Raw genomic sequence first — 13,467 nt, forward strand, 5'->3', positions numbered from 1 at the left:
GACAGCACATCTGTTTACAACATGAGTTACTGAATATTTTAAGTGCACTGTTGAAGACCTACTGTATATATATATATATATATATATATATATATATATATATATATATAAAGATTCCTTTCAAAATATTACTCTCATTCACCATATACCTTGTCACCAAAAAGTTCTCATGGACATGGACTATGAGATTAACGTCATTTTCTTGCTTGCTAACAAGCATCCATTCTCCAGCCCATGGATCAAAGAGTAATTTCAACTTTCAATGGTTATCATTTAAGAGATACATTTCAGGGATCCCTGGGTGGTGCAGCGGTTTGGCGCCTGCCTTTGGCCCAGGGCGCGATCCTGGAGACCCGGGATCGAGTCCCACGTTGGGCTCCCGATGCATGGAGCCTGCTTCTCCCTCTGCCTGTGTCTCTGCCTCTCTCTCTCTCTCTGTGACTATCATAAATAAATAAAAATAAAAAAATTCTAAAAAAAAAAAAAAGAGATACATTTCATAAGGTGATAGCTACCATAAACAGCAATTCCTCTGATGCATGTAGGCAGAGTAAATTGAAAAACTTCTAGAAAGGATTCACTATTCTATTTTTTTTAAGATTTATTTATTTATTGGGGGGGGAGAGAGTGCATGCATGAGTAGGGGGAGGGGCAGAGAGAGAGAGGGGAAGAATCTCAAGCAGACTCCCAGCTGAGCACAGAGCCCAACACCGGGCTTGATCCCAGGACCCTGAGCCCAAACTAAGAGCTAGATACTTAACTGACTGAGCCGCCTAGGTGCCCCAGGATTCACTATTCTAGACACCGTTAAGAACATCTGTGATTCATGGGAAAAGGTTCCAATATCAACATTAAGAGGAGTTTGGAAAATTTAAATCCAGCCCTCATAGATGACTTTGAGGGGCTCAAAACTTCAGTGGAGGAAGTAGCTACAGATGTGGTGGAAACAGCAAGTGAACTTGAATTAGAAATACAACCCGAAGATGGCACTGATTTGCTACAATCTCATGATAAAATGTTAATGGGTGAGCAGCTGCTTCTGATGGATGAGGAAAGAAAGTGATTTCTTAAGATGAAATCTTCTTTGGGTAAAGGTGCTGTGAAGATTGCTGAAATGACAACAGAGGGTTTAGAATAGCACATACACTTAGTTGATCAAGCGGCAGCAGAGTTTTAGAAGATTGATCCTGTTTTTAAAGCATTTCTATATTCTGCAGGTAAAATGCTATCAAACCGCATTACATGCTACAAATTGTTCATGAAAGGAAGAGTCAACCAATGTGACAAACTTCACTGTTGTCTTATCTGAAGAAATTGCCCCAGCCACTCCAGCCTTCAGCAACCACCACCCTGTTTAGTCAGAAGCCCTCAACATCCAGGCAAGACCCTACCCCAGCAAAAAGATTATGACTCTCTGAAAGCTCAGATGATGGTTAGCAATTTTCTAACAATGAAGTATTTTTTTTTAAAGATTTTATTTATTCATAGAGACACAGCTAGAGAGAGAGGCAGAGGGAGAAGCAGGCACCATGCAGGGAGCCCAACGTGGGACTCAATCCCGGGTCTCCAGGATCACGCCCTGGGCTGCAGGCAGCGCTAAACCACTGCGCCACTGGGGCTTCCCTAACAATGAAGTATTTTTAAGTTAAGACATATACATCATCTTTTTAGACATAATGGTATTGCACACTTAACAGACTACACTGTAGCGTAAACATAACTTTTATATCCACTGTGAAACCAAAATTCATTTAACTTGCTTTACTTCAATACTTGCTTTATTTTAGTGGTCTGGAACTGAACCTGCAATATCTCTGAGGTATGCCTGTATATAAAGAACTCTTACCACTCAATGGTTTAAAAAATCTGACAAAAAATAGACAGCAAATTTGAATAGGCATTTCTCCAAAGAAGACACTTCACCAAAGACATATATCAAAAAAAGATATACAGATGGCCAGTAAGCACATGAAAAGATGCTCACCATCAGTAGTAATCAGAGAAATGAAAATCCAAATAATGATGAGTTACCACTCCAGACACATTAGGGTGGTTGGAAATCATAAAGAGACATAACAAATATTGGTGATGATATAGAAACATTGGAACCTTATACATTGCTTGTGGAATTGAAAAATGGTGCAACTACTTTGCAAAAGAGCCTGACAGTTTCTCAAAATATTAAACAATTACCAGAGGACCTAGAATTTCTCCTGAGTATAAACCCAGAAGAATTGAAAACTTGTCCACACAAAAGTTTCATAGCAACATTATTCATAATACCCCCAAAGTAGAAAGAACTTTTCTTTTGAAAATTGCTATATGTCTAGTGAGGTGTGGGATATTAGTATGTCCTCCCTGACCTTTTTAAGTTAGCCTATAATTTCTAGAAAACAGAAAAATCAGGTGAGTATTGGAGAATATATTTTGGGAAAGAAGAGAAATTATAAAGGAAATACTAGATTGTGAACCTTTTATAGTGTGTGTATTTGTGAGTTTTGCATGTAGGTAAGTCAAATGAGTTATTTAGTTATCCCTGATAATGTGAAAAAGTACTGATCTCTGTTATTAAAACAAGTACGTTTACAAATTTGAAGAAGCAATATATTTATTGGAAAGGATTGAAAAGGATTTTGGTGAATGGTTCAAGTAGTGGTGAGTTTATAACTTTAAGCCTATAAAAATTTGGGGCAATACTATAACTCTTGGTTTTTTTCTACTCTTTTCACAGAGTACAAGTAATATTGAAAAGTGTTTCAGGGATACCTAGGTGGCTCAGTTGGCTAAGCATCTACCTCAGCTTCAGGATCCCAGGATCCTGGAATCAGGCTCTACCTGAGGCTCCCTGTTCAGTGGGGAGCTTGCTTCTCCCTCTCCCACTGCCTGCTGCTCCCCCTGCTTGTGCTCTGACTTTCTCCGTGTCAAATAAATAAATAAAATCTTAAAAAAAGAAGTGTTTTGGTTATTTATAACATAAGTGTAAGGGATTTTATGGAAGTGCTTTATATTGACCTACTTGTTGAGTACTATTTTAATTTCAAATCCTTTAGATATTTGGATTGGAACTGCATTTTGGAATTCATCATTACTTACAATGTCACCATCAAATGACCATCCAGTTAGACCCACCCCCCCAGATGGAGGCTGGGGATGGGCAGTGGTTGTTGGAGCTTTTATATCCATTGGTTTCTCTTGTGCGTTTGGCAAATCTATTTCTGTATTTTACAAAGAAATTGAAGAAATATTTAATGCCAGCACCAGCGAAGTGTCGTGGATCTCTTCTATTGTGTTTGCTGTCATGTATGCTGGAGGTAAGTGCCCAGAAAGTCTGCTCTTTTAATTTTCAATAGTCAGACAAAAGCTCCATGTTAAGTAGTTTTTGTTTTTGATGTGTGTGATATGTGTAAGATATTTTAAGTGTTAGTTTTTGAAGCTATGTAATTGGCATAATTTATTTTTCATTCCCTTTAACAATAAAGTCTACACATAGCCTTGTACTGTCAGATCAGTTACATTACAAAACAGATATCATTATAAAGGGTAACTGTCTTTAAGAATGATTTTTGTGTTGGTTGCTGGTGTATGGAAAGTCAGTCGATGTTTGTGTTTTAATTAAATATTCCTGCTAACCTCTATTACTTCCAATAGTTTATTGGTAGATATTTTTTCAAAATTATAAGATAGACAAACATCTTTTGCAAATACTGATAGTTTGGTTTCTTCCTTTCCTTATACATTTCTTGCCCCCTGTCTTACTGCACTGCCTCGGACCTCCAGTATAATGTTGAAGAAAAGTGATGGTAGGCATTCTTGTTTTGTAGTTCTGTTTTGGTTTTGTTGTTGTTTTCTATGAGAAACAAAGTACATTTCAGCTAATTTGAAAATATTCTGGAAAGTCAGAAGTTGGATCAGGCTTGCTCATACATTGCATCACATTCATGCACATTTGCTCCATCTCAAAAATTAAAGACAGAGCAAACTTGCTACAAATATGTTGTTAATATCCTAGATACATGTATCCTGTGTTTCCAGGATACAAGTACAGGAAACATCCTATAATCACTTATAATCAGGCTATTTGCAGCCTAATCTGCCTTGAAGGAGATAAGTTAAAACCTTCCATACTTCAGTTAAAATCCATCCTGTATGTTCTCGATGTATAGAGGAAGTACATAATACATTGTACAATCAATGCTATATTTTTCCCATTACACAAACCTGGGACTCTGAAATAAAGTAGGAAGCAGTATTTCTTAACCCTGTCTTCTGTTTTATCTGTTTATTTTGTGGAGTGGGGTATTTATGTCTCTGCATCTTTTCATGTTGGGAATGCCTTGTACAGGTGTATACACCTGTGAGGGGTAGGCTTCTGCTCTATGTTATTAAGTTGTTTGCTCTCTCCTAGGTCCTATCAGCAGTATCCTGGTGAATAAATATGGCAGTCGTCCAATCATGGTTGTTGGCGGCTGCCTGTCAGGCTGTGGCTTGATTGCGGCTTCTTTCTCCAAAACTGTACAGGAACTTTACTTGTATATTGGATTTATTGGAGGTGAGTTGCTACTGATATATTTTCAAGCATTAATTATTATATGGACTCTTTGTAGCATTCATCTGCCAATTCTTTTGAAAAAATGAAAGCTCTTTGTTAGAAAAATTATTGGGTCATTATTAAGAGCTATACATATGTTAATAGCATAGTACCAGAGAAACATGTCTTTATTTTTTTTTAAGATTTTATTTATTTGAGCAACAGAGAGCATAAGGGAGAAGCAGACTCCCTGCTGAGCAGGATCCTGAGCCAAAGGCAGATGCTTAAGGGACTGAGCCACCCAGGTTCCCCCAGAGAAACATGTCTTTAAAGAAAGTTCTGGCACTTTGGGGTTATTTTTCATTAAAAGGGAGGGTTTTTTTCTTTCTTTCTTCCTTTTTTTTTTTTTTAAGATTTTGTTTATTTATTCATGAGAGACACAGAGAGAGAGGCAGAGAAAAAGGCAGAAGGAGAAGCAGGCTCCATGCAGTGAGCCTGATGTGGGACTCGATCCTATGTCTTCAGGATCACACTCTGGGCTGAAGGCAAGCGCCAAACCACGAGCCACCCAGGCATCCCTCTTTTTTTTTTTTTTTTTAATCTTAAAAGACATAATGGCCCTAGTAAAGAGTGTGTGGCAAGTTGTTGAAATGGTGATCAGCGATTCCCACTCATTATCCTACTACCCAAGAAGAGTTTCAAATTAGAGTAAGAGAGAATGTCAGATACAAAGCAAGAATTTTCTGGTAAAGTAGTCATACACATTTTCCCCTGTCAGACACATGCCCTCCCTCCTAATAGCTAAATTTGGGAAATGAAACTGCTGGGGATAAAGAATATAGGTCATCCATTGCACTACAATTCAGAGAAAAACATTAATATTTTGATGCTCATATATTTTTTATGCATACACATATACTTTTTTAAAAAGATTTTATTTATTTATTTGACAGAGAGAGAGAGAGAGCACACGCATCAGGAGTAGCAGGCAGAGGGAGAGGGAGAAGCAGGCTCCTTGATGAGCAAGGAGCCCAATGTGGGGCACGACCCCAGGACCCTGGGACCATGACCTGAGTTGAATGCAGACATGCAACTGATTGAGCCACCCAGGCACTTCACACATATACTTTTTTTAGAAAAAAAGGGATAAGATTACATATCACATTTGTAACCAATTTTTTTTAAAACTTACTAATACATTATGTATATAGTTCCCCATCTCAATAAACATACTGCTGCAGATACTTTTTTTCCATTGGATTAATGTGCTGTAGTTTATTTCACCATTCTCTAATTGAACGACCTTTAGGTTGTTTATATTTTTCACTATTATTAAACAGCTTTTGTATGATAATGCTTCTCTGTATATCTTTGTGAACATGATAATTTCCTCAGGGCAAATTTTAGAAGTGGAATCACTGGGGGAAAAGGTTTTTGATAGGATTGACCAAATATCCTTTTAGAAAGATTCTAATAGGGATTCCCGGGTAGCTCAGCAGTTTGGCGCCTGCCTTTGGCCCAGGGTGCGATCCTGGAGTCCCGGGATCAAGTCCCGCATCGGGCCTCCGGCATGGAGCCTGCTTCTCCCTCCTCCTGTGTCTCTACCTCTCTCTCTCTCTCTCTCTATAATAAATCTAAAAAAAAAAAAAGATTCTAATAATGTACAGTCCCACCGGCAGGATATGAGATAATGCCAATAGCAGGTATTTTCTTTTTGGATCTGTACTTTTACTACATTAATTAAAATTTTAAGCATTTAAATATTTTAATTCATTTAGAATATTTGGACAACATAAGAAAGGAACAATATTTGTTCCCCTTGGTTATTCAGCCTGTTCATTATTTCATTTATTAACTTATTCAATAAATATTTATTGAGTCCCTACCATATGTTAGGGACTCTTCCAAGCTCTATGGGGATTAAGTCAATATGATAGACAAGATTCCTGCTGTATAGTGGAGAGAAGCAGACAATAAGCAGACAAACAAATACATGAATAAATAAGAAAAATATCAGCTTGTGATAAGTGCTTTGCAAAAACTTGAAACAGAATTTTGATGGAGAAGGATTGAATGACCCCTAAAGGGAAGGCCTCTCTCTCAGAGTTGGTGACCTTGAGTGGAGAACTGAATGGCAAGTAGTATCCAGGTTTGTGAAAATCTAGAGGAACAACTGTGCTCAGCACCTATGAGAAAACACTGGGTTGCAGGTAGGGAGGTAGGTAAGGGCCAAATCATGGTGCTTCCTAACCCAGAGCGAAAAGCTGTGGATGGCAGTCATTAGAGAGATGGAATGGGCACATTCTAATCAGGTTTACCTAGTAAGAGAGCCAGAATGAGAGACCACTTAGGAGGTTATTGGGATACTTGTCTCAGCTCCATTGATTGAAAAATCTACTAATTTCCCTATTAACTTAAATGTGTCTTTCAGTCCTATTCCTGGACTTTTCCCCAATTTTATTGATCAGTTTTTCTATTTCTGACTAAGTGCATGCTGTTCTCATTACTATAGCTGTAGAAAATATCTATATACCTGTTAGTGTTGATCCTGCCAATTATTTATACTTTTTGAATATTTTAATATATTTGGTTTCTGGGTGGTATTCTTTTTTAAGATTTATTTATTATTTTAAAGGGAGGGTGAGAGAGCAGGGGGAGGGGCAGAGAGAGAGGGAGAGAATCCCAAGCAGACTCCACACTGAGTGCGGAGCTGGATGTGCAGCTGGATCTTACAACCCCAAGATCGTAACCTGAGACAAAATCTAGAGTCGAGGGATCACTGGGTGGCGCAGCGGTTTGGCGCCTGCCTTTGGCCCAGGGCGCGGTCCTGGAGACCCGGGATCGAATCCCACGTCGGGCTCCCAGTGCGTGGAGCCTGCTTCTCCCTCTGCCTATGTCTCTGCCTATCTCTCTCTCTCTCTGTGTGTGTGTGTGACTATCATAAATAAAAAAAAATAAAAAATAAAAATAAAAAAAGAGTCGGCATGCTTAACTGACTCAGCAATCCAGGTGTCACATCTCTGGGTGTATTTTAGAGTCATTGTACTTCATCTGAAAAATCGAATACATTGACTCTTTTATAGAAATTACATTAAAATTGGGGATCCCTGGGTGGCACAGCAGTTTAGCGCCTGCCTTTGGCCCAGGGCACGATCCTGGAGACCCGGGATCGAGTCCCACATCGGGCTCCCAGTGCATGGAGCCTGCTTCTCCCTCTGCCTGTGTCTCTGCCTCTCTCTCTCTCACTGTGTGCCTATAATAAATAATAAATAAATAAATAAATAAGAAATTACATTAAAATTAATGAATTTAGTGAGATAATGTTTCTATCTTCACAATGTTGTATTTACTGTTCCAAAATATTTTCCCTCTCCCCACCACCCACTTTCTTCTTTTCCTGCCCTCTGCCCCTCCTCTTCCATCTTGCTCTCTGAATTTATAAAACTCATCTTCTCTCCTTTTTGTTTTCAATTTCCTATTCTTCAGGAAACCTAAAATTATGAAATTAAACAAAGGAGCCTACATTTATTATTTTTATTATTGTTAAAGCAAAAAGAATTATTTTAATAATATATTTTATATCTAGTATTTGCTGCATAAAGAGATTTATATCTGTGTTTGATAACAGCCCATTTAATGATCTACTGGTTATGATGATAATTTTGACCTCTTGCCATTCAGTTTGTCTAGTTGGTTGATAACAAATATGTTTCTGACATTTATTTTGATATGTAATTCTTCCCCCCGTCCTTCCCAGGTCTCGGGCTTGCCTTCAACTTGAATCCAGCCCTGACCATGATTGGCAAGTATTTCTACAAGAGGCGACCACTGGCAAACGGACTGGCCATGGCAGGCAGCCCTGTGTTCCTCTCTACTCTGGCTCCCCTCAATCAGGCTCTCTTTGATATCTTTGGCTGGAGGGGAAGCTTCCTAATTCTTGGGGGCCTCCTACTAAACTGCTGTGTAGCTGGAGCCCTGATGCGACCAATAGGGCCGCCACCAACCAGTGTGGGGAAAAATAGGTCTAAAGAATCCCTTCAGGAAGCTGGAAAATCTGATGAGAAAAAGGGAGCAGGTGACACAAATACAGACTTTAATGGCAGAAACTCTAAAGAGGAGAAACCATCGGTTTTCCAAATAGTTGAGAAACAGTTGGACTTATCCCTGTTTACCCACAGAGGCTTTCTACTATACCTCTCTGGAAATGTGATCATGGTTTTTGGTCTGGCTACTCCTTTAGTCTTTCTTAATAGTTATGCCAAGAGTCAACATTACTCTAGTGAGAAATCTGCCTTCCTTCTTTCTATTCTGTCTTTTCTCGATATTATAGCGAGACCTTCTATGGGACTTGTAGCCAACACCAAGTGGATAAGACCTCGAGTTCAGTATTTTTTTGCAGCTTCTATTGTTGCAAATGGAGTGTGTCATCTGCTAGCACCTTTAACCTCCAGCTACACTGGGTTCTGTGTCTATGTGGGCTTCCTTGGATTTGCATTTGGATGGCTCAGCTCAGTGTTGTTTGAAACACTGATGGACCTCGTTGGACCTCAGAGGTTCTCCAGCGCCGTGGGACTGGTGACCATTGTGGAATGCTGTCCTGTCCTCCTAGGGCCACCACTTTTAGGTATAGTATGCCTTACTACCTCTTTGGTTCTGTTAACATTAAACAGGCATAGAAGATGGAAAAGGTAATAGAAAACAGAGATTAGTGAGCTGCTTGGTGGCAGAGAACATTTCTCATTTTCTCATTTCTGTAGCCTCACTGTTGGCACAATGGTTGGCACAGCATAATTGCTCAGATTCTTTTTTTTTTTAATTTTTATTTATTTATGATAGTCACAGAGAGAGAGAGAGAGAGAGAGAGAGACACAGGCAGAGGGAGAAGCAGGCTCCATGCACTGGGAGCCCGATGTGGGATTCGATCCCGGGTCTCCAGGATCGTGCCCTGGGCCAAAGGCAGGCGCCAAACCGCTGCGCCACCCAGGGATCCCAATTGCTCGGATTCTTAACAGAATTGAAAATATATTGAACCATCAACCTGAAAGAGGAGTCAAATGTTCTTACAAATGGCATTCTTTTTGAAATATGTTTTGTCTTCAGAAAACTTAATGTGCTTGTTGTAGAAAAACATGTAAAATACAACTCCATCTCTGATAGTAGCTCCCATGTAAGCTCATGGTTTACCAGCAACTGTTTTACTTTGTGTATCCTCATGTCTTACAAGCCTATGAAAGAGGACTGTCACAGTTCCTACTTCATAAGAACTAGAAACTTCGAAAGGTTAAATAATTTGCCTTATATCACATGGCTAGTAAGGGAGTATATAATTTGGGAACTGTTTCCTAAGATCATTAATACTTCATCTTTTGAATTAATAGCTCATTAGATAACATTAGTGAAAATATAATATGGCCTGCCTTTTATTTATTTTTTTTAAGATTTTATTTATTTATTAATGAGAGACATGGAGAGAGAGAGAGAGAGGCAGAGACACAGGCAGAGGGAGAAGCTGGCCCCATGCAGGGAGCCCCATGCGGGACTTGATCCCAGGATTCCAGGACCATACCCCGGGCCAAAGGCAGGTGCCAAACCGCTGAGCCACCCAGGGATCCCCTGGCCCTCCTTTTAGATGTATACTTTTTGGAAGTATGATTTGGCTAGTGAGTGAGGATACATAAAAGAAAAGTCCTACAGCTGTCTTTTGATTCTGCTCTCTTCCTCCCCATATCTAGTGATTGCCCCCAAGTCTTGTCAGTTTTCACCTCCTAAATCTCTTTCTAATCAGCCCACTTTTCCATCACAACACCACCCTGTCCACAGCTCCTGTCTCCCATATGGGCTGCTCCAGTAGCCTCCTAGCTGCTCTACCCAAATCCACTCTAGCCAGCCTTCAATCTGTTTTCTTCTCTGCAGGCAAAATTATCTGCAAATACAAACCTGATAGCCCAGCTGCTTAGATCTTTCCAGTCGCTTCCCATTGTCCTTAGGGTGGAGATCAGATTCCCTCTAGTGGCCTACAAGGCGCCCCCCAACCCCCACCCCAACCTGGCCACCTGTCTCTCCAGCCTCATTTCCTGTCACTCACCTTTTGTTCTCTCTGCTCCAGCAATCCAGCCCTTCCTCCTTCCCCTCTCCCACCCCAGCTTCCCACCACCTGCCTTTGCACTTGCTGTTCTCTGACCGCATCCTTCTCCCATCGCCTCCTCCTGGATAACTCCCATCCCCCTCTAGGTCTCTGCTTCATTTGCACTTTAAGAGAAGCCTCCCTGACCCTGCTGGCGGCTCCCAACCCCCCATTTTCTGTTTTCAAGCCCTCCTTGTCACAGTTTGTGTAGTGATTTGATTAACATTTCTCTTGTCCACTGAACTGTGGATGTTTGCTCCTCTGCTCTCCCTTATCCTCAGGGCCAGCAGCCCAGTGCCTGGTGCATGTGCAGGCTCAAATAAGTATTGCTGGATGACCAGTGCCCTGAGTTAGAAAAGCACAAGGAATCGTATTGGAATGGGTTATATTCAGTCTTCTCTTAGGTGGAGAGTAAGGTTGTATGTTATTCCTTAACATACCAATTTGATGAGATGGTAACAAGGGATTTCATGGCCAAAAACATTTTGGAAACACCAAGTCTGATAGATATTTCTACTAGAGGACCTTGCAAAACCTTTAATATGCTAATGACGTGAATCTTCACTAGAGAAGAATATGAGAAGCCATTTCCTAAGTCTGACTTAAGATTTCATTACCTTCAAGTTGCTAGAAATAACAGGATATGCAAGGCCATCTAAAATCAAATGTCACATCATAAAAGATGTAAATTTTAGCAGTTCCTTTTTAGACAAATTCATCATTTGTGGGCTCTTTGACTATTGGTTTTCATCTTCTTTCTGAGTGGATCCTTAAGTTTTATTTGGGGAAGGTATACTTGTTACTTTTGCCCACATAACTTTGTTTTGGATATCTTAGGTCGTCTGAATGACATCTATGGAGACTACAAATACACCTACTGGGCATGTGGTGTGATCCTAATTATCGCAGGCATCTATCTCTTCATTGGCATGGGCATCAATTATCAACTTGTGGCAAAAGAGCAGAAAGCAGAGAAGCAGCAGAAAAAGGAAAGTAGAGAGGAGAAGCCAAGAGAAGTTATTAAAACAGCAGAATCTATAGAATAGAGAGGCCCACGTGGCCCCAAAGAGGAGAAAGATCTCATCTGAATCATGCATAACCAGAGGAGCTTTGAACCAAAAATACCTTAAAAATTCTACTGAATCATGTTCTGTTAGTGCCGCTCACCACAGCCAGTGGACATCTGTGTGGAAGTGATACTGATGAGGGAGCAGAAGCCTAGCTGAAGACAAAGCATGAGCTGATACCCCCAACCTTACCTCTCCTGGGTGGGATATATGTAGCATTTTTCCAGGGGGCTCCCGACTGTCTTAATGTGCATGTCTTGCTAGAGAGAAACACAACCTTAACTTGATTATGGCAAGGCCTCCAGTATCCTGTAGGTCCTCTTTAGCATAGGAAAGTTCTTTTGTAAACCTTCCTTTTCCTGATCTCCCCCAACTCCCAAATATATAATCAGCCACCCTTCACAACTCAGGTACAGCTCTTTCTGCCCACAGGTCCTGTCCCCATGCTTTAATAAAACCACCATTTTGTACCAAGACGTCTCAAGAATTCTTTCTTGGTCATTGGCTCTGGGCGTCACCCCACTAAAACTCACCTATATTCAAAAATACATCAATACCAAGTGTCCATTTATGGGATTTTTATTTCATTCCTTTACATCAATCATAATTTATATGTCACATCCTTTGGGATCAGGGGATTTGCAAAAGAAAGAGTTTCTATTTGAAGTCATATTTACTAAGGTGTACTTTACATACAGTATAAATGTCTTTTATAAGATTATAGTTTGATGAATTTTGACGAGGTATTTAGATAAGTAACTATCACTCCAATACAGAACATTTCTAACAGACAAAATAATTCCCTCCTGCCCCTCTGCAGTCAATTCCCTTCCCTTACCTACAGCCCCTAGCAAACATTGATCTGATTTCTGTCCCCTATAGTTTTGCCTTTTCCAGAATGGAATAAATGAAACCACATGGTATGTAGCTGGCATAGTAAGAAATATATATTTGCTCTTTGTCCCTAGTTCCTAGTACCTAGTTCCTAAAACCCTTGGCTTTCCCAAGTGATGAGTGTCTTTTGCATGCTTAGATGACTGGTGGCTAGAACCTCCTAGATAGCTTCAAGAATGAGGCTGGTCTCCAGAAAGACCAAGGCATGATTAAAGGGTTGGAACTTTCAGCCCTTCCCCATGACTCTGGGGCAGGGGGGCATGGGTGGGTGGCATGGGGAGCTAGAAGTTAAGTTCAATTACTAACAGTCAATGTATTGTATTGTATCTATGTAATTAAACCTCCATAAAAGCTAAACTACAAGGCTTAGAGAGCTTCCTGGTTGGTGAATACACTGATTGGGCTGGTGTTGGGAGGGTGCTCAGATGGGGCACAGAAACTCTGTGCCATGCCTCCCCACCATACCTTGCCTTTTGCATCCTGTGCATCCCTTCCATTTGGCTGTTCCTGAGTCATAGCCTTTAGAAATAAGTCAATGAATGTAAGCAAAGTGTTTCCCCGAGTTCTGTGAAATTCCTGGCAAATTACCAAGCCTGAGAAAAAAGTGAAGGGAACTCCCAGCTTCTAGCTAGTTGGTCAGAAGTACAGGTGGCAACCTGGGACTTGTGGCTGGAATCTGAAGTAATGGCAGCCTTGTGGGACTGAGCCTTTAAAACTGTGGAATCTGCACTAACTCTAGGGGCTTACTGTCAGCATTGAATTGCAGTGTAGGATACCCAGTTTAGAGTCTGGAGAGTTGGAGAAGTGGTTGCTGTTGTGGAAAAAATGGAATGTGAGAAGTGTTGTGAGTAACT

General features: G+C 40.4%; 1 protein-coding gene across 2 annotated transcripts; it reads left to right on the forward strand.

Annotated features, from left to right (window-relative positions):
- The first annotated feature begins 1,423 nt into the window (after positions 1–1,423).
- On the forward strand, positions 1,424–12,154 carry LOC129501417 (monocarboxylate transporter 1-like). Of its 2 annotated transcripts, none has more exons than XM_055312546.1 (5): positions 1,424–1,432; positions 3,051–3,311; positions 4,406–4,549; positions 8,286–9,152; positions 11,490–12,154. In XM_055312546.1, exons 2-5 carry the CDS (start codon positions 3,095–3,097, stop codon positions 11,696–11,698), a joined length of 1,437 nt encoding a protein of 478 aa, XP_055168521.1. In that variant the 5' UTR covers positions 1,424–1,432; positions 3,051–3,094; the 3' UTR covers positions 11,699–12,154. The 2 variants fall into 2 exon arrangements, with proteins under 2 accessions (XP_055168521.1, XP_055168522.1); XM_055312547.1 differs by lacking the exon at positions 1,424–1,432 and adding an exon at positions 3,778–3,800 and having other exon boundaries at positions 3,240–3,311.
- Positions 12,155–13,467: the final 1,313 nt, after the last annotated feature.

The sequence above is a fragment of the Nyctereutes procyonoides genome, unplaced genomic scaffold (assembly GCF_905146905.1).
Source record: "Nyctereutes procyonoides isolate TBG_1078 unplaced genomic scaffold, NYPRO_anot_genome, whole genome shotgun sequence".
Classification (NCBI taxonomy): Eukaryota; Metazoa; Chordata; class Mammalia; order Carnivora; family Canidae; genus Nyctereutes; species Nyctereutes procyonoides.

What these genes read in the sequence shown, in the direction of transcription:
- LOC129501417 (XM_055312546.1), top strand. Translation starts at nt 3,095, where the DNA reads ATGTCACCATCAAATGACCATCCAGTTAGACCCACCCCCCCAGATGGA. An exon ending in TGCTGTCATGTATGCTGGAG is followed by an intron (nt 3,312 to 4,405) that starts GTAAGTGCCCAG and finishes GCTCTCTCCTAG; the next exon opens with GTCCTATCAGCAGTATCCTG. An exon ending in GTATATTGGATTTATTGGAG is followed by an intron (nt 4,550 to 8,285) that starts GTGAGTTGCTAC and finishes CGTCCTTCCCAG; the next exon opens with GTCTCGGGCTTGCCTTCAAC.